At 41.4% G+C, this 22,070-nt stretch overlaps 1 protein-coding gene across 1 annotated transcript; it reads right to left on the reverse strand.

The window, feature by feature from the left end:
• Window positions 1-5,375: 5,375 nt before the first annotated feature.
• On the reverse strand, window positions 5,376-17,522 carry LOC116523905. The gene is made up of 4 exons (XM_032238998.1): window positions 17,373-17,522; window positions 14,329-14,646; window positions 11,911-12,003; window positions 5,376-5,654 (listed from the first exon to the last, which is right to left on the reverse strand). Exons 1-4 carry the CDS (start codon window positions 17,520-17,522, stop codon window positions 5,604-5,606), a joined length of 612 nt encoding a protein of 203 aa, XP_032094889.1. The 3' UTR covers window positions 5,376-5,603.
• Window positions 17,523-22,070: the final 4,548 nt, after the last annotated feature.

The following is a 22,070-nucleotide window of genomic DNA, read 5'->3' on the forward strand; positions in this document are numbered from 1 at the left end:
CAACACTCAAATAGATGGTGTACCTGCCATAAGGTCTCTTTTTTGTGGATTAAGTTTTAATTTACAAATTATATCAACAGCACCTAGAGCTTTAACAAAAATGGCAGTTCTATTGTATCTCTTCTTGAGGTCTGTTTTAAGTAAACTTATTTCAACTAGAATAAACTATATTCAAATGATATAAAATATAAAGGAATTTCTACAATATATAGAAGCCTTGTTGGGACTAAACCAAAATCTACTCTTATTCTTTTTAATGATGATAAATAATCCAAAACTCTCTCATTTTTGTTGAGCTCTGGAGATTGAAGTGGTCTGAATATCTTCTTATTGGACTAACATGCACTGATAATCAGTCCATCTGTTGACCTCTGAATACCATGATGTTGGAAGCATAAATCCTTTGAAAAGGTGAAGGAAAGTGTGTGAGGCAATCTTGACTATGCAGGATCTAGCCTAAATGAGGAAAAGCAGATCCAATTAGTCCTTGACAGATGGGCAAATGAAAACAGAGACAGATCTGAAGATGGATGAAGATACCTGGATAATAAAGAAGAAAAACAGCATTGATGAAAACAGCCCCATTAGACATAACATGCTCAGAATAGCTCTCCTTTGTCATGTTCTTCATATTTTCAACTGGTTTTTGTTGTGTTCCCTAGACAAAAAGAGTTACATCCCTGCAAAGTTTTGGTGGCTCACGTGATAGTTGCTAGGTATAGGTCTTTACGATCTAGTAGGAAGATAATTTAAACTCTCTGATGGACTATGCCTTCCACGAATTCCCTGATAAAAGCTAATTATTACCAGCTGCCACTAGCCATGCTGAACTTCCTGAACTATCCTAATTTATGCAACTGAGATGTCCTTAACCACTTCACCAAGAGTTTCCAATAGGAAGGAAGATGTTTCTAATCCTGAAGCAGAAACTATGCAGCCATGCAGACTGAAGTAAAGCACACAGGGAAGGCTTTCATGACATTTGATGGAAATTTTATCTTTTAAAATCAATGATGCCAAATTACCAGATAGACGTCATTTACTAGAAAAGAGCATATTTCATTCATTTTCATTCATTCACATATCAAATTTAGAAACTGTCCATCTCACTCACAGAGTGACTCCGAGCAGTGTACAATTAAATTCATAAAAACCATATGAGTACAATATCCCACTGGGAGGCAGTTGAAACAGGAACAGAATAATTTTTGTGGAGACAATAATTTGGTCCTTAACACCAATAAGACCAAGGAGCTTATAGTGGGCTACAGAAGGAATAGATCAGACATCCAGCCCTTGGTTATCAATGGAGACCAAGTGGAGCAAGTGGCCAGTTTTAAGTTTTTGGGTGTTATCATAAAAGAGGACCTGACCTGGGACACTCATATTGCAGCACTGGTCAAAAGGGTCCAGCTGAGATTATACAACCTGAGACTTCTCAGGAAACAACTGAATGAAAAACTGCTGGTGACCTATCACTGCACTATGAAAATATTTTAACTTACTGCACCTGTGTATGGTTTGCTAATTGCACAGTGACAGATAGGACAGCCCTCCAGAGGTTTAACATCATTGCCCAGAGGATCATTGGTTGCCATCTTCCCTCTTTGGAAGAGCTTTATAGCTCCCACTGCCTTAAGAAAGTTCAAAACATTCTTAAAGATCCATCTCAACCTGGACGCCCTTTTTTAAACTATTACCATCTGGTAGATCTGGCAGACCGTACTGGACAATAAAAACAAGGACAAATAGGTTGAAAAACAGCTTCTATCCCAGTGCAGTAACTATATTGAATTCTACTTTATAGTGTAATATTAATGCAGTATCAAGGATTTTCAATTCAATTGTATAGAATGTGAAGGATGTGTGTGTGTGTGTTTTTTAATTTTTAAAAAAGATTTTATTGGTAAAAAGAAAATACAACATCCATAACTTGTAAAAAACAATACAACTACATTTCGAGATATTCCCATACTATCAAATCATTATAAACATCAAAGGTTAGGTATCTTATTCCTTCCCTCCCTCTTCTCTTCCCTCATTTCTTCTTTTCCATACCCTTTTTTTCCCTCCCCCCTTACTTCCTTCTCCCCTGCCTTCCCTCCTTTCTTTTCTCCTTTCCTCCTTTCCTTCCCCCTCCTTTCCCTCCCTCGATCCCCCCTCCTTCTCACATACCTTCCCTCCTTCCCTTCCTCTTTCCCTCCTCCTTCCTTTTCTCTTACTCTCCCTCCTTTCCTCCCTCCTTCCTTCCTTCCTTTCAACTCTCCTTCTCTCTTTCTGTTTTATTTTTTATAGTTTTCTTATGTATGATGTACACTGAAGATGGCATTTAATTTCATTGTACGAGGTGCAATGAAAATAAAGTAAACTAAACTAATTAAAGTTTAAAAGATGATTAAACGTTTTAAAGATGGAGGGCCTTCAAGGCCCAAACCAACTCTAAGATCTACAGCCACAACTGAGCCCAAAATTTCTGTTGCTTCTATGTTTCCCTAAAAATAAGACCTCCCTAGATAATAAGCCCAATTGGGCTTTTGAGCGCATATGCTAAAATAAGCCCTCCCTGAAAATATTGCAATACAGCAGCAGCCATAAGGTGACCACTCTCGCTGCCTCCTGCACCTCAAAAATAATAAGACCTCCCCGAAAATAAGGCTAAGTGCTTATTTCAGGGGTCAAAAGAAAATAAGACCCTGTCTTATTTTCAGGGAAACAGGGTAGGTGAGATGGTTGTTAAGTGAGGTTTGCCCAATTTAATGGCCTTTCTTGCCACAATTGTTAAGTGATTCACTGCAGTTTTGAAGTTTTGAACACAGTTGTAAAGTGAATCTGGCTTCCCCATTGACTTTGCTTGTCAGAAGTTTGCAAAAGGTGATCACATGATCCCAGGACACTGCAACCATCATAAACATGAACCAAGAATCCAAATTTTGATCATGTGACCACGGGAATGCTGCAATGGTCATAAGTGTGAAAATCAGTCATAGGTCGCTTTTTCAGTAAGTTTGTAACTTTGGCCACCAAACAAATGATTGTAAGTCAAAGACTATCTGTACTCAAAGACTTCAGAAGATTTTCTGGTAGCTCAACCCACCTTTATTAGCCCTGAGCTAATAAAAGGCATCAAATATTTTTATTAGTTATGCTACCATATAAAAAGGGACTTTGGGGAAAACAAAGTACAGGATTATCCTCAACTTACAACCATTCATTTAGTGACCATTTGAGGTTAGAACGACACTGAAAAAAGTGACTTATGACCGGTTTTCACACTTACAACCATTGCAACGTCCCCTTGGTCACATAATCAAAATTCAGGTACTTGCTCTTCACACATGTTATGACTGTTGCACTGTCATGAAGTCATGTGATCACAATTTGTAACCAGACAGCTTCTGACAAGCAAAGTCAGTTAAGCAAAATCAGATTTGCTTAACAACAGCATGATTTGCTTAACAATTGCAATGATTTGCACTACAACTGTGGCACAAAGGGTTGTAAAAATGGGGCAAAACTCACTTAACTACTGCCTTAACAACCAAAATTTTGGGCTCAGTTGTAGTCATAAACTGAGAACTATCTTACAGCAGATTTCTATTTAGGTCTTTGAGTGTAAGATCAGTTTAGCAGGTTATTAGGACAGGATTGTGAAATATCTTCTCCAAAACCTTAACATTCTGTGATAGCTTGATGGCATTCTATGAAGGGGAAGAAAACAGAGCCAATTTTCTATCATTAGAGTTCTGCCTAGTGATGGGAGATTTCATCCTTTTTAAAAAAAGAAACAGGTTCAATGTCCTATTTTGGGGGCACAATTGTGCAAAGAAAGGAGGCAGTATTTCTTACAAGATCAAAATGAGTGATTTAACTAGTTCTGAGGATTATGATGTTTTTTCATTACTTTTCCCACAGTGCTGTCTTATGTCTATTTACCCATGTAGTTAGTATGGCTGTATTACTATTATCCTTCTCATCTTTTCTACTACCTTCTCTGATTAGTATCATTATTATGGTTATTATTACTCTGTTGTTTTGCATGTATTGAGAGCTTATGCACTGGAGACAAATTCCTTGTGTGTTCAATCACACTTGGCAAATAAAATTTATTTATTTTATAATTTATTTCTATTCCATTCCATTCCATTCTTTGGATTCTATGATTCTCTATTATTTCTGGGGCATCATCACTCTGCCCAGATTAGACCAGGAATATTTACCTGATAACCTCTATGAGATCCAAATTGTATCTTTTTAATTCTACCATTATGAAATTCTCCTCAAAGTATAGAGAATTCCAAGCACAATGTGAAAAACAGCTGAAACCAGCAGATGGTTCAGGAAGTGAGATAAGGTAACATGAAAGAATTAGAACCGTATTATAAGAAATGGCAACATGGAAACGGAAAGGAAATGGGCTCAATTGTGCTCCTACATTGAGGATTACCTGTATATCAGAAAGAAGTCTCCATATTTCACTGATTTCCCCATGATTACCGCCACATGGACAAGTGGTTTCTCTTTCCTTCCCCTCTCTCCCCCCCTCCCATTTCTTTTGAGGCTTGGGTGAACCACACTTTGCTTTTGAAAGTCCCAATCCCTAATTCAGCACACCTCACCTATGTTACCTCAGTCATTTTATACCACTTCAAAAATCCATACAGCTCAAAATATGGAGGCCTATTGAGACCCTACCAAGTGAACTCAAGATTGGGATTTAGACTGGAGCTGTCCCTGGTTATTACCCTGCATGGTCTCTGAGCTCCTACTGTGCAAGTACAAGAAAAGGGCACAAATTATAGCCAGAAATATGGACCTGAAATCCACTGCGCAGTTCATTTACACATTCTCGCTCTGACCAGCAGAAGTACCTTATCCAACTCAAATGGTATTCATAAGCTTCCTGCTGAGCTGCTATCAAGTGGAAGGGGCAGAAGAGAGAGTCAAATATATAATCCGAGACATGCTATGAACAAAGGTTATTCACAGTTTAACCCTGAACCTGACCAAGGAGTGGCACCTCCCTCAGCGAAATTTGAAACAGTGAGCTTGGTACTGGTAGTCCTTGATGTACAATTGAGCCCAACATTTCTGCTGCTAGGCAAGGCGGTTGTTAAGTGAGTTTTGCCCCATTTTATGACCTTTCTTGCCTCAGTTGCTAAGTGAATCACTGCAGTTGATAACTTAGTATCCCAGTTGTTAAGTGAAACTGGCTTCCCCATTGACTTTGCTTGTCAGGAGGTCACAATAGGTGATCACATGATCCCAGGACACTGCAACTACCAAAATACGAGCCAGTTGCCAAGCGTCCAAATTTTGTTCATATGAATGTGGGAATGCTGCAATGGCCGTTAAGTGTGAAAAATAGTCATGTCAATTTTTGCAGTGCCATTGTATATTTGAACAGTCACTAAAGGGATGGTTGTAAAAAGAGGACTGCCTGTAATCTCTTGCCAACTTCCAAGTTTTTTTCTGTCGGAGAAGCAGCTGTAGGTCTCCGCAATGCATATGTGAACCAAAGCTGAGGGAAACATTCAAAACTCAACCAGGATAGTGGTAGGAAATACTCGGCCATAAATCAGTAGTGAAGAACTGAGGCCTTCAATTCAAGAAGTCCGGTTCCTTTCCAGGAGCTTCAGATAGCGAACACTTGATACCTGAAAGAAGGTAAGGACAGTCAACTTTGGAAATAACTCAGAGGCCAGAGAGGGAATACCCAGCCAAGGGTGGAGGACAATCCCAGGGCTTGAAGACTTGTCCAAAGATGATGTCAAAGTCTCTTTGGCTTCTGAACAGCCTTGCCTTAACCCTGCCAACTCAGCATTATGAGAGGCAGTGGAGGGAAGCCAGCAGTGAATGCCACACAAACAGGCACCTGGCTCAAAAACCTCCCTTTTCCAAAGCTCGTCAATCACCTGGGGGAAAACACTGCAATTTTCCCAAATCAGAGCAATTTTCCCAAATTAGCTGAGGCTTTGTTGTTATTACCCCACATTCGTCCCATGTTTCCCCTTCAGTGATGGATCACACAAAAAAGGCCTGCTCAATTAATGGCGCTATTCCCCAGCAGAGGAATGGGGTGGGTGCCAGGATTAACTCTTTCAGCACAGCGGAGGTGTTTTTGAGGGTTTGGCTGCCTTTTATATTCCACAAAAGCCTCTTTTGTCTTGACAATTGGCAGTTTAAAAGTAAAAGGAGAATTCTGAGCTTTTATCTAACTGTGGGCTAGTATGCAGTTAGGAAAGGACTGTGTGCTTTTTTTTCCTTTTTCTTAAAAGGTAAAAATAATTATGAAAGTTTTTTCTACAAACTTTCTTTTAGATTTCTTGAAACCAGGAGAATTAAAACCAAAACTGTTTTATTTGTCTGGAAATGAAGACATACATTTATTGAATACTAAAAATACATCATCACGCCCTCGTGACCTCAAGACTGGACTACTGCAATGCGCTCTACATGGGGCAGCCCTTGAAGAGTATTCGGAGACTTCAACTCGTCCAGAACACAGCCGCGCAAGCGATTGTGGGTGCACCTCGGTACACCCACGTTACACCTATCCTCCGCAAGCTGCACTGGTTACCGATCAGTCTCCGGATACGCTTCAAGGTGCTAGTCGTAACTTATAAAGCCCTTCATGGTATTGGATCTGGGTACTTGAGAGATCGCCTGCTGTCAATTACCTCCCACAGACCCATTAGATCTCACAGGGTTGGCCTCCTCCGGGTGCCATCTACCAGCCAATGCCACCTGGCTATTACTCGGGGGAGGGCCTTCTCTGTGGCAGCTCCGGCCCTCTGGAATGAACTCCCCGCAGGGATTTGGACCCTCACCTCTCTCCAGGCCTTCCGAAAAGCCGTCAAAACCTGGCTTTGCCGGCAGGCCTGGGGGTGATGAGTTCCCTCCCCTCTCGACATGTATGGTTGTGCGACTGTTGTCTATTTTTATTATTTGTATTTTGTCTTTTATGTTCCCCCTTTTTTTCCCCCTTGAATTATTCGCCGCCCTGAGTCCTCCCGGAGAAGGGCGGCATAGAAATAATAAAATACAAATACAAATCATTTTAAGATGCAGGCTCCTGTGAGGTTACCATTTTCACTGTTTAAAATTAATTTGTAGGAGTCCCCAGCATGACTACAATTAAGCTCAAAATTTCTGTTGCTCAGCAAGACAGTAAGTTTTGCTTCATTTTACGAACTTTCTTGCCATGGTTGTTAAGTGAATCACTATAGTTGTTAAGTTAGTAACACAGTTGTTAAGTGAATCTGGCTCCCCCATTGACTTTGCTTGTCACAAGGTTGCAAAAGGTGATCACATGACCCTTGGACACTGCAATCGTCATAAATAGGAGCCAATTGGCAAGCATCTGAATTTTGATCACGTAACCATGGGAATGCTGCAATGGTCATAAATGTGAAAAATAGTCATAAGTCACTTTTTTCAGTGCCGTTGCAACGTCCAACAGTCACAAAACAAAAGGTATGTTGAAGACTATCTGTAGCTACCGATGTGTAAAACAATCTATTTCTGAAACACACAGAGAACAAAGAAATATCTGGTTTTCTCAGCTGCAGGGAACAAACAAAATGAGGTCTCCCTTTGTAGTCCACAGTTGCTGTTATAACTACAAGCAAAAATGATTCTACTCCATTAAACTTTCAAGCGACCTGACAGAATGAAAGGCTACGGGTAAGGCCTACCTACAGCTGGCATTGACTTTATCATCCAAATGTGCTAAGCCTCCGAGTCCTAGAATTCTCAGCCTGTATAACCCATATACATCTATTCTGAAATCAAACCTGCGTGTGATCAGATATACATCCGCAATGCAAGTCTTTGGAGTGGTTTTTTCCTCATTACAGCTGTACCAATACTACAGCTAAAGGCAAGTGGTGAAAAAGCTCTGAAAAGGCCCAATGTGTTTGTGTGTGCGCTGCTCAGCATCTCCTGTGGGACATGTTCCAACAATGTACCGCAAAACTGTGGTCTGAAAAGGCTCATGAAAATGGAAGATGCTTGGTACTACATTCTCTACTTCTGACACTACATTTAATTTTCAGCAACGGATTGGTTTGTTTGCTAGTGGAAACACGACCCTGACAAAGATTCTGTATAGAGAGCAGGCTTCAGAGTTAGGCCTCAAGAATAACCTGCTCATCTACTCAATTTATAAGGCACCTATTTCTGAGGCAAAACCAGTAACAAACAGCATGCGTGGAGAAGAGTACAAAATGTGTCTTCATCAGAGGTGGTATTCAGCCGGTTCTGACCAGTTTTGGAGAATTGGTAGCGGAAATTTTGAGTAGTTCAGAGAACCGGTAAATACCACCTCTGACTGGCCCTGCCCCCATCTATTCTCTGCCTCCCGAGTCCCAGCTGATCAGGAGGGAATGGGGATTTTGCAATATCCTTCCCCTGCCACGCCCTCCAAGCCACACCCACAGAACCGGTAGTAAAAAAATTGAATCTCACCATTGGTCTTCATGTTACCCACACTGTTCCTAAAATTTCCAATTAAACAACCACAATGCTTTCCCCAAATCTAAGAATTATTTTATTATTTACTTTAACTTATTTTACTTACAGCACATATAAACTATTCAAACTGACTCTGAGCTGTGCATGTCTCCCCACATTTCTAATTTGGGTTAAAATGAGACAGATTAAAAACACACCTTGCAAAAGTGATTATATAAAAATTGATAAATAATAGTCAAGATTAGATCCCTCTGGCTAGCAGACCAATAAAACTGGTTCTGCTATCCAGAGGGATAGTCAAAGTGGCCCTCTGACCAAGACTTCATGAAATAGCCAAGCCTTCATAGTTGTTCAGAGGAGACACATACACACCCCTCAATAAAGGTAATCCTCAACTTACAACCATTAATTTAGTGACAGTTCAAAATTGCAATAGCACTGAAAATTGTGACTTGTGGCAATTTTTCACACTTATGACCATTGCAGCCTCTCTGTGGCCATGTGATCAAAATCCAGATGCTTTGCAACTGGCATGTATTTATGACAGATGAAGTATCCCTGGGTCATGTGATCACCTTTTGCAACTTTCTGACAAGCAAAGCCAATGGAGAAGCCATTCACTTACAACCGTGTCACTAATTTAACATTTAAGTTAGTGTTAAGTTAGTGGTTCCTTTAACAACAGGGGCAAGGAGGTCATAAAATGGGGCAAAACTCACTTAACAACTGTCATGTTTAGCAATGGAAATTTTGGGCTCCATTGTTGTCATACGTTCTGGACTTACCTGTGTTTGGAACTCTCCCACAAAAAGACATGGCCATAAAAGTATAAGTAATGTATGGTGTATGTCTCTTCAAATATTCTTGAGGATAATGCCTTTTCCCTTCTTTTACTGTGACAGGCATCATAATATACCGTATTTTTCTGAGTATAAGACGCACCTTTTTCCTCCCTAAAAGTGTGGAAATGTTGGTGCTCTTATACAATGAATACAGCCATTTTGGACCTTCTGAAGCTCTGCCCCTGCATCCCATTTTTGTGAAAAACAGGCAAAAAACAGACCGTTTTTCACAAAAATGGTGGCATTTTTGCCTTCCCCCCGTCCCCAGAAGCTCTCTGCAGGGTTCAGCAGCAAGGGGGGAGACAAAAATGCTTCTGTTTTTATGAAAAACAGCTCTTTTTTGCAAAAACTGAGGCATTTTTGCCTTCCCTCAACCCCCAGAAGCACTCTGCAGGCTTCAGCAGGGCTGGGGAATGGCAAAAATGCCGTTTTGGGGGGGGGGGGGGGAAGGCCCATTTTTCACCTGTTTTTCACAAAAATGGTGGTGTTTTTGCCTTCCCCCAGCCCTGCTGAAATCTGTAGTGCTCCTGTGGGCCGGGGAGGACAATTTTTTTTTTCTTACTTACCTCTTCGAAATCTCGGTGCGTCTTATACACCGGGGCATCTTATAGTTCGAAAAATACAGTACGTACTCTGCTAGTATCATGCATTTTGGCTGAGACAAATATATGTTCAAAAGTTAAATATAAAAATATAATGAAGGGAGAAATATTTGCTAAATAATGAAGCAGATAAATGAGAGTTTGAAGCCATAGAAGATAATCATTGCTGGGTCATACCTAATCTAAGACCTCATTTCTAATGGCAACCAGATGGCCATAGCATGCTGAACAGTGTGTGTGTGTGTGTGTGTGTGTGTGTGTGTGTGTGTGTGTGTATTGGTGGAGAATCTTTCAAAAACCAGATATATAATAGAATTGACATATTGATGATGGAATAATTTTATTATGACTACTAACCTGTCAGTGTTTATAACTATAAAACCATAGTCCATATGCTATTTGTGATCACAACAGATGCACTATTACAATAGGATTGCTAGGGGGGGAAAACGGGCATGTCCTATGAAAGAAGGTGGGAGGAGATGTGTATATTTAATCTGGAGAAAAGATAAAGCAAAACCAGCTGATAGTCATCTTCAAATATTGAAAGAGCTCTCATGAAGATAAAGCAAATTTATTCCTGTTGTTCCAGAAGACAGACCTGAAACAGTAAGTTCAAGTTATAAAGAAAACAATGTTAGGTAAACATTTAGAAACCATTTCCGATAGTGCAAGTTTTTCAACAATGTACAGAATGAGTCAGACAATGGTAAACATTTTTTCCTGAGAGATTATTGGCTACAACCTTTCAGGGACCCAATTTTCTGGACCAGTAAGAGTTTTCTGTCTCAAATATATATTTGAGGTCTCTTTTAACTCCGTGGCTTGTCTTTGAAGTGAAACATCTGGTGCCTTGACTACAATTGAATAATAGCACTGCAATTGTCACTGTAAGAACAATTGGGGAAAGCATTCATTTTTTATGACATGCCACCTCAAAGTTTTCTTCTCCAGAGCTTCCTTTCAGTTTTGACTACTGATTATTCATTTCAAATATTTGTCTGTTTTTTCCACACTTTTTGCTTCTGAATTCCCTCCAACCTCCATTTTTAAAAGTTGAATATCATAGGTGGACAAAATAATTCAAGTCTTCTGGGGGCAAAATTTCCACTCAGACCTGTTTCTTGACTCCCCTGCCTCGGTCCCCCACTAGTAAAAGGAAATAGTGATTTGTGCTTTCATCCCTAGTATCTGAGAAGTAATGTTTTTCAGAGGCTGTAAGCAAGACACTATAATTTAGTACCAGACACAGGAAAGAATTGATATCTATGATTATAATGGCCCTGCATGGATAAGGTATAAATTCTTTAATTACTCTTCCTTACTTTTTGCATGTGAGTTCAGCTGCTGCACAGTCTTCTCTGTGTTGTCCCATATCCTGCCCCCTCCTCACCCTCCCTCCCAAGCAAGCTGCAAGATGAGGCTGTTCTCCCATTGCGTACAATCAAACTCTTTGATCAGCCACACAGAAAGAGAAGGCGGGATAGAATCAGAAGAACAGAGATCTCAGTTTCTCCATGAAAGTCTTTCTTCTCCTTTCCCCTATATTTTTGGGTTCCTGTTTTCCGACACAACTCAGCTTCCAAGCACTAAGCATGAGAGGAGCCAGACTGCTGGGCCAAACTGAATTGGCCTTTAAGAAGGCCTTTTAATAAAGGGCTGTGGTGGCTCAGTGGCTAAGACACTGAGCTTGTCCATCAGAAAGGTCGGCAGTTCGAATCGTTAGCGCCATGTAACGGAGTGAGCTCCTGTTACTTGTTCCAGCTTCTGCCAACCTAGCAGTTCGAAAGCATGTAAAAATGCAAGTAGAAAAATAAGAAACACCTCTGGAGGGAAGGTAACAGTGGTTCAATGTCCCTTTGGCATTTAGTCATGCCTGCCATATGAACACAGAGACGTTTTTTGACAGTGCTGGCTCTTCTGCTTTGAAACAGATATGAGCACCGCCCCCTAGAGTCGGGAACAATTAGCACGTATGTGGAGAGGAACCTTACCTTTACTTTAAGGCCTTTCTCAGGATTAGCACTGAGGACAGGAGAGGAACAATCCTTTACTTCTGTGCATTGGGGATTCAACACAGGCTGGAACTAAAGGAAAGAAGGAGAAATAGAAAAATTCTCTTTCCCTCTGTAATCCCTGTCACTTTAAGACACTGTGCAGCAAAAATTCATAGGGTCATGAATATGGATTAATTATCACTCACATTTCTGCTTTATGTTTAAAGTGCTAAAGCCAATAGTCTGGCAGGACACCATAATAAAAGCCAGCTATTCTACCCTGGTCCAGTTTCATACCTCATGTTTCACAGCTAGCAACCTTCAGTACATATGGTTCAGCCTAGAATCATGATGTCATTTCAGCTGTTACCATTTCCTCATTATGCTTCCCCCCCCACCTTTGACTTGGTTAACTCTTGGCTTTACTTTAGCTTTGCTCCTCGATGTCTTCATTTGTCCTAGACAGGTGTGTCTGCCAACATGCCTGCACTGATTCATCACAGCAAGATCTGAAAGAACACGTAGCAGCCTCTGCTCTCCTTGAGGTTAAGCAGCGATTAGAGCAGCAGAATGAAAAATTTAAGGAAAGAGTTTTCAGCTGGAATTTGAGACTCTCTGGTTGCCAGGGGGCATGCAGATCAAGGTCAGTGCAGAAAAAGAACTGGTAAAGTTTGTGCCCTGATTAGGGCTGTAAAGCAGAGTATGAATCTTTATAATCACACATCACATAAGGAAGGTCGTTGCTCTGTGCTAGAGGACAAGCTTTGCATTCAGTAGTTCCCTGAACAATCCAATCTTTGACATATCTAAGTAGGGCAGGGAAAGAGTCCAATCTGAAAAAAACCCACTTCCGTTATTTCAAAAGGTAGCAATAAGGTATGAGAACAATACTCTGATTTGACAGAAGGCAGACATGCCAATCAGATGTTCTTTGCAAATTAAAAGGCACAACATTTGAGGTTTAGCTTTTCTCTAAATACTGTGACAACTGTATTGATGTCCCTTTCATCTATGGATTCTCTCCAGTGAAGTAACCAGAGTGGTTTGTTTGTTTGTTTTGTTTTTGTCTTTCCAATGACACCTTGTATCAAGTTCAGCAAGAACAAAAAACATATGAATAGTTTCTCTTTAACTGTTGGGTCTCGTATAGCCAGGTTAATACAGGCTAGGCCCTGGTGATGGATCAAATGTTCTGGTAGATGATGAATGTCAGTAAAAGGGGGAGATCAATTAGAAACCCAGCTATTATTGTTGTCAAGCTAAAATAGAACAACAATGGGACTGGGTGGGGTGGTTGATCAGCCCAGATGAAGTTAGCTAAGGACTTCCCAAGGATATTTCCTATGGTCTTTGCTTCTTCATGCAATTTAGTAATAAACCTCTCTTTGCAGCTTACAAGACATAAGGAACAATCAATGATATCATGGCCTGCAGCATGCAAGACAGATTCAGAAGTGTCTGGCTGAAGCAGCTGTGAGTGAACAGCTGGAATCAGTTGGAAAGGAAAGGGTTATAGAGGCTGAAGCAGGGCAACACATGTAGTCCAGCTGCTCTGTTTCTCATTAACTATTCACAAGTAGGTAGTTTACAGTTGGAAGTGTGTGTGTGTTTTACAGCCAGGTCCACCCCAAAGAAATGCAGAAACGGTCCATGGATGCTTGAGGACTGCTTTCATTTGAGGGCCTGGTTGGATGGATGGTTCCTAGCGCTACAGGTCAAGAGACCCTGACAGCTTATTCTGCCATCCCCTCCTCAATGGCTTCTCGGCGGTAAGGAGAAAAAGGGGGGGGGGGTGTAAACTGCTAAGAAAGCAAAGGAGAGAAGAGGCCACTACTGCAACTAAGCACAATCCCAAGATTGCAGGAGTGAGGATTGCAAAATATAAAGCCTGGTCTGGAAGTCCTTTGGAAGCTATGTAGATATGATCTGCACCAATGAGAACCCAGACACCCCCCCAATAGATAGATAAGTCTATCCTGATTAGATTAGTGCCTGAGTAGGTGGTTCCGTGGCTAAGATACTAAGCTTATCGATCAGAACGGTCAGCAGTTCGAATCTCTAGTACAGGTCTTCTGGGAGAGCAGGAGGTTAGACTACATGACCTCCAAGGTCCCTTCCAACTCTGTTTAAGTCGACCTCGGTCTCCCAAAGCCCACCTCTTCCATGCAATCATGTGGCTTTAAGCAATTGCCCTTCTCACTTCCGGGCTTCCTTGGTCAAGCAGAGACACTGTCACCAAGCTCCACCTGACGAATATCAAAACGCTGCAAGAGCTACGATAGGTCCCAAACAGACCAAGAGACAGCAGCTCTCCCCCGTCACCCTTGTTTTAGGAGCACTTAGCCGCAGCGGGAAGGCTGGTAAACCGCGGTTAACGGGCGCCTGGGAAAAACAAAGCAAAACAAAACAGCTTCCCATTATTTGGAGCGGATCCCCTCCTCTCGCGTCCTGCAGGCTCTTTGGCTCGGCCAAGAGGCCGCCGCCATCCCAGATCGGCACTCCAGTTGGCCCCGCTCCAACGTTAGTTCCCTCGGGGGAAGCGGGGAGAGCGGGAGTCTCCCGGGGACTGCTTCGCACCTGTGGGGAGGCGCTGGATGCCAACGCCACGGGCGCCCGCAGCCCAGCAGCCGCGCCAACCTGCCCGCTTGGGAAAGGCGAGAGAGAGGGAGAGGGAGGGAGAGAGATGGGGAAGCCAGCCAGGTTCTCGCCGCCGAACCACGTGTTTGCACAGCGCTGGGTTTATTTGCGGACTTTTGTCAGGACTTGAAAGGCTACCCAGTTTAATACACAATGCTCGCTTCCTGTTCCTGCCCGCCTTGTCAGTGTAACCGCAGGATAGGTTCACCCGGGGACCGTCCGTCGGCAGGCCGGGCTTGGCCCACAAGAGGGAGGGAGGGTGGGAGAGAAAGTCCTTGCAGCAGCTTTGCCTCGCTCTGCTGGATAGGATGGGATGGGAGCGGGGGAGGGGGGAAAATAAACTCTCAAGGAATTCAGACGTTTGTGCAGGAAAGGTAGAACGCCGACTTTCTTTATTAGGAGCCCGAACGCGCCGTTCCCCTTTCTGCCGAGAGCTTCTCACACCCACGTCCGCTGTATGAGTAAATATTTGCGAATTCGCGGTCGGAAGGAGAGCCATTTAGCGAGGCATCCTCTGCAAAGGACGGCGAGAGAAAAACGCAAGGGCGCCCTCGCTCTGGGCTGGAATACCCTTTAGCCTCCGGAGCCGGGAAGGGGTGGGGGTATCTGGTTTGTCTTATGAGTGAGAGGAGGCTCCCATGAGTCCGAAACTTACTTATTGAATTTATATGCTGCTCGTCTCGCTGTTTGCTACTCTGGGGGTGTGAATTCGACTGTTGCTGGGCTTTTCATCGCAGCCCCTGTCCCTGCGGCCGAGGCCTTCCCGGGGCCTCCTTCCTTGCGTCCCCCTCAGGCCTGAGAGAGGGGGTGAAGCCGGTACATTGTTTCGGGGCCCATGGAACTCAAAGGGAGCCCATGAAGGGGAAATTTATTTTAAGAAGTGTGTATAGCAAAACCGCCTTGCAGCCTTGTTTGACAGAACCTTTATTAGTCTGAAACTCAGTGAACAGTTATTTATGCAATGTATTAGATTTTAATTTCATTACTTAGTTATTTAAGTTGGCAATGTTAGTTTCATTTCATTTATGAATATATTTTATATTTCATTTCAGTTTATGAATGGTGTAGGTGAGGGGGGGGGGGCATATTAGTCTTGTTCCAGCATTTAATGATCCTCTCCGAGGCCTTGCCCCCCCCCTTCCTTTTCCCAAACCTCCCTATGGCTGCTCCCCACACCTACATCCAAAAACCGAGGAGGGTGACCTGACCGGCCAGCACAGTTTCTAGCTGAGAAGAATGGGCAAATATATGTATGTATGTATGTATGTATGTATGTATGTATTTAGGCATTATCTTTATTAGGTTCAGTCGAAATGGCTCAAAAGAATGTGTAATGTTTGAGCTGCTCTACATATCCTGTTGTCCTGGAACCATTTAACCCTTTATCCAAAATACAAGATGACTAATTCACTTGATTCATACACCAGGCATTGTTTTTCTAGAGATGAGGAATGTGATCTTCTTGGAGAGTGTTTGATTGCTGCACTCCTCATCCCTTTACTATTAACCACATCAGCTGTCGTTGTTTTCAGTCAAGAGTCTAAAGATAATCTGACCATCTACTAGTCAGTATCCTGTTTCTGTCCAATCTGTAAAAGCCCCCTTGGATAACAGAACTTTTGTCCAGTAACACCTTATTCAAGCTATAAAATGTAACTTCTGAAAGCTTTTGCCATTTCATAATAAAAATTCAATTTGTGTTGAACAAAGCATTTTAACTTTCTTATACATTACTAGCAGTATAGTGTATTCTCTGAATCTTGAGCTTTATGAAGCCAATGCTTAGACACACATGAGAAAGGAGTTATCATCAAGCTTGGAAGAAAGTGAGGACTCTGTGCATGCTCAGTAGCAAACCACATAATGTTTGCATATTAAGTTTTTTATTTTTCCATTTTCATAGCATATAATCACAGGTATACTATTACATAGCCAACATCATATTGTATTATTGAATATTATGTCAATTATCTTACCATCAACTCCCAAAAACAATTATTGGCTCTTCTGCTCTCCATACACCATATTTGTACCTTATCCATCACTTTCTTCTTCCTCTCTCCTCCTTCTCCCTACCTCCTTTCTTCCCTCTGTCATCCTTCTCTTCTCTACTTCCCCTTCCTCTCTCTTTATCCTCTCCCCCCTTTCCACTCCTCTCTCTCTCCTCCTCTGCAAGCCACATAATGTTAAGTGTTAGTTGACAATGTTTTTGTTCCCATCACGTTGGAACATCATGGATATTTCTACCATAATTTCATAGACTTGTTCACTCAACTGACCTAAATTAGGAAGACAGTAAAGGCAAAGAAAAAGTCAGCTTGGTAAGGAAAAATAAGACAAGAGAGGGCAGACAGTACTCCTGAGAAGGTAAATATATGAATGGTGGATTTGGAATACTAAGGCAAATTTTTACCTATATTTGTGAATTCTGATGAGAAAACTATAACCTTAAAATATTTACCGTTCTTGTGCCTTCTCCTGCATCTTTTTGTCAATTCCTTTAGGATGGTAATAAAACCATTTAATTAAGCTGCTTTTTGTTCCAATCAGAAAACAAGTTTGATGTAGTGATTAAGGTACCAAGTTAGAAACTAGGAACTCAGGTACCTGAGTTCTAGTCCAACTTAGGTACAAAGCCAACTGGGTGCCCTTGGGTGAAACACTCTCAGCCTTAGGATGAAGGTAATGGCAGCAAACCACTTTTGAAATATTGACAAGAAGTCTGCAGGGACCAGCTCATGCCTTCAACACTGAGTTGAAGTTGCAATAGCCGTCTTTTTTCAGTGTCATTGCAGGTGTGAACAGCTTGTGGCTAAGTATACTTGCATGTCATATAGCATTGATTCCCAGATATACATTGTAATCCTCCCCATGTTGCTGTCTGCAATCATGAACTCAAGATTTCTTTGCCCACCAGTAGAAAGCTCTTGGTCGTGGATCCTTAGCAACCTTTTGACATCTCTTGCATTCATACAGCATGCTGAGGCCAAAACAAATAAGCCACATTATGATTTAGTGAGATGTATGATTACAGGTAATCCTCAAGTTACGACAGTTCACTTAGCGACCATTTGAAGTTACGTTAACACTACCACGCCAAGTACTTACAACACATTCCAAAGTAACAAATGTTGCAGCACCATGGCAGTCGTTCACCCTTATGAACGACTGCAGAGGAACTACAACATTCGCTCTATCTATTTCCCACCCATCTCCACACTGGGCCTGTGGAGACTCACCTTATGAAGATCTAGCAAGCCTTCAGTTTCTTGGCCTGCTTCAGTACTTCAGGCCTTCAGTGCGTTTGCAAAGAATGGAGGCCTAAAGTATTGTGAGATCACATGAGATCAGTATTGCGACATCTCACGCAATTGATTTCATGCGCTCTCACAATACTTTAGGGCTCTGTTCTTTGCAAAAGGAGTCCTGAATGAGATCTGCAGCAAAAGGCTTTGCAAACTGAGGGAAGGACTGGAGCACCAAAGCCTTCCCTCCATTTTGCAAACACTTGGGTGTCAGAAACACTAGGCCCTTCCATAGCATTCTCCACCCTATGATACCTCATGCACTTAATGACCTGCACATTCGATTAGCGAATGCACGGGCGAAAGGGAGTGATCACGTTCAAGTTATGTGATTCACTCTTACGAATTCTCAGGTTATGAATATAATTGGCAGGCTCCATTGCATTCGTCACATGAGGATTATCTGTATGTACTTAGATAGCCCCTCTGTGACCTTAACAGAGTTTTTACCATTAATAGGTCAAAATCCCATACAATCTGCTTCTTTTCTGCTTTACCATTTTTATTAAATTTTGCAAGCTCCATTTGGTCTTCACCAGGCCTCGCTTACCTCAGACCATCTTCCCTGATAATGGGCAGAAATTAGGTCATCTGGGCTGCAACAATCCAGTTGACCATGAGGGGGCATCCAAGGGCTAGTGTTTTCCCTTTCTCTTTGCAGCCCTTAATGGTTATCCAAAGTTTGGCATCCCACATAGGTAACCCTATAGGATTTCATTGTAGTGCTGTTTCAGCCTTAATTTGTCTAGAAACCATTGCAGAGCACAGCCATTCAAATTAGATCACTTTATTTTAGCATTGGGTGTTTTTGCACAAATTACTCAATGCCCTTAAATAGCTTCTATGTTGGATAAAAAGGTAAAAGGCAGAAGCAAAAGAGAAGACGGGGCTCATGCACTTTTAATATTTGTGTACTAGAAGAGATTTTAGCCCATGGGCAGCTTTGCTGGCTAAAATCCCCTGTTGCGTGCAAATATTAAAGCTGCAGGAGCCCTTTTCCATCTGATCATCTCAGATTTAACTATTCCATATGGGAAACTATTATGAACAAGAAAAGTGGGCAACCGGTGCCTTTTGACTCCTGTAAACCCAAGGCTGCATGACCAAAAGGAAGGAATTACAAGGATTGTAGCCCAAAACATGTGGAGGACATCAGGTTTCCTGGAGCTTGAAGAGAAAGGTGATATTGTTAAGATTCTTAGTTGTTTTCTAAAAGAAAGAAGGAGAGAATAATATTTTCCAGTTCCTCATTGTTTTCTGAAGATTTCCCACATCTCTTAAAACACATAGAATGACATGCAAATAAATTTATAGGGGGGGGGGAGCATTAGTCATCACAATGGTGCTAAAAATATGTTCCACAGTAATAATAATAATAATAATGCTCCCACATAAATTAAATATAAATTAGTAGACCATGAAGTGGTTCCATCTTGAGACATACCCTTTGGCATGTTCACACATATACTGGAGTTTTCCCAAAACTGCAGAAAACATAAGCTGTAGGACAGAACTCTTCTATGTATGAACATATCCACCGCAAAGCGTTTCTACAAACAGTTCATTAAATATTAACTGTTAAAATGAAAGCAACAAAGTTTGGTACATCTGGGCAATCAGGTTCTGAACCCTTTTCAGAACCACCAAGACTTCAAAAGTTTTTGGAAGACCAGAAGTAAGGTTGACCCTCGCTTGGGGGATGGTACAAGCTATTCAAAAGAGGGAAGCTCCCACAGAGAATGCTGGTTGCTGTTGCCCCTCAAAATAGGTGGGGACTGTCACTGGGTATTCTCTTCTCTCAGACTGAGGGGGTGGAAATATGTCTGGGAAAAGCATCTTGCAGATATTATAAACCTAGAAAACTGATGGCAGAAAAAGATCTAGTAGTCTGTCCGGTCCGCCCTTTGAGTTTGTTTGCTTTTTCTATTTTATTTTTAATCTATTCATTTATTATTTTATGGTCTGTCACACAGTCAGCCAGATGTTGAGACGATTTGGCATTTTGATCCACCTATCGAGTCGTTCCCAAGGACCTGGGATAGGCAGATGTGGATATTTGATGGTGTTAGAGGTATCGTCGCAGGATAGCAATAGCAATAGCAATAGCAATTAGACTTTCAGCCCTCTCTAAGCGGTTTACAGAATCAGCATATTGCCCCCAACAACAATCCGAGTCCTCATTTTACCCACCTCGGAAGGATGGAAGGCTGAGTCAACCATGAGCCGGTGAGATTTGAACAGCCGAACTGCAGAACTGCAGTCAGCTGAAGTAGCCTGCAGTGCTGCATTTAACCACTGCGCCACCTCGGCTTCCAAGATGGAAGCTGTATCGAGTAAAGCTGCCTTTTGCAATTGACTGATGGTGAATGTCAATGCTGATGATGTTCAAGTGGTGCTCCAGTCATTTTGGGATTCCACCCAAGGTGCCTATTACCACAGTGGTGCAGTGGTTAGAATGTAGTTCTGCAGGGTACTTCTGTGACTGCCGGCTGACTGCAATTTGGCAGTTCAGATCTCACTAGGCTCAAGGTTGACTCAGCCTTCCATCCTACCAAGGTCGGTAAAATGAAGATCCAGATTGTTGGGGGCAATATGCGGAGTCTGTAAACCACTTAGAGAGGGCTGTAAAGCACTGTAAAGCAGTATATAAGTCTAAGTGCTATTGGTACTGCTATTACTATTGGTGCTATTTTTGCTTCCTTTTGCCACAGTCATTCTATTTCTACTTCCAGGTCTTTGTATTTTGTTATCTTCTCCACTTCTTTCTCATTTATTCTGCCGTCTCAAAGTATTGTTACATCCTTATTATTATATTTTATTAATTTTTATTTTATTTTTGTGGGATGATGGACAAGTGTTTATCCCAAACACGTTTAAACTTTGTTACTGCAGGTTGACCTAATATCTCATCTGGAAGTTGGTTCCAAGCTTCTACTACTCTTTTTTGTGAAGCAATACTTTCTAACATTACTTTTGAACGTCCCTCCTGATAATCTGAGGTTATACTTTCATGTTCTTGATTTTTGCTTGCTATTGAAAATGCAGAACTTATTCATACCCTTAATTAGAAGCTTATTTATACCCTTAATATAGTTAAAGGTTTCAAGTCTCCTTTTCCTTCTGTCCTCCAGGTTGTACATATTCAACTCCTCCAATCTCTCCTGATATGTTTTGTCCCTGAGACCTTTTTTATTTCCCATCTCTGGACTTGTTCAATCTTATCAATATCATTTTTTAAAGTGAGGTCGCCAGAACTGGACACGGTATTCAAAACGGGGTTTGAACAAAGCTATGGGTCATGTAGGGTTTTATACGTAGCAAGTAACATCCTGAATTACAATGACTGTAGAACATTGTGGCCACCAGTATGATTCCCATATTGTAATGGCCATGTTACATTGCCTATAAGTATAATTTTAACTCTATACACATAAATATTTAAGGATATCAGTAAAATATTCCCTGAAAGTTGAATAATTCATTTTTAAAAATATGCTGCATCTTTGTGAGTGAACAGAAAGATAATATCATAACATGACTCTTACCTAATAAATTCAATTTATCTGAGGCCCTAGTAACAGTTGCTCTCTTTCCATCATATCTCATTGGCTTGGCTCTCAGTGGCAATTGCAAGTATGTGGTGGTGTCTAAACTAACATTAGAAGTCTGTGATAGGCAATAGAACTTCCCACTGTCAGATGTGGAAGTGTTTTATAAGGTGCTACCAAAGGATTTTGCTCATGTAGAATACTTAATGTAAATTCTAACACAGCTTTGAAAGTCTGTAAAACAAATACTATAAAAAGGCAGAGAGTGTGCTATTGCTTTCTTTATATAGCACAATTTGGAAAGATGATGAATCCCTTGCAAAGATAGTATTTTTGTGGAGGATGCCCCCAAAAAGAACTTGACATAAAAGATATGGCTGACAAACTCAACTTTCTTAAGAGAAGATATATTATATGGAGTTTCAAGACACAAGTAATTCTCCTTTAGGAACTACCTTGTTTAGTGACCATTAAGAAATTACAATAGTGGAACAATAGATGAAAAATAAATTTCACAACCATTCCTCACATTTATGACTTTCACAGTTCTATAAATCAAAGGAAAGCTGAAGTCAGATCATGAACACAGTTACAGTTTCACTTAGCAACCCCTTTACTTAATGAGCAAGCTGTTAGTCCCAACTGTGGTCACTGAACAGGGATTATT

This window comes from Thamnophis elegans, chromosome 2 (genome assembly GCF_009769535.1).
Source record: "Thamnophis elegans isolate rThaEle1 chromosome 2, rThaEle1.pri, whole genome shotgun sequence".
Lineage (NCBI taxonomy): Eukaryota > Metazoa > Chordata > Lepidosauria > Squamata > Colubridae > Thamnophis > Thamnophis elegans.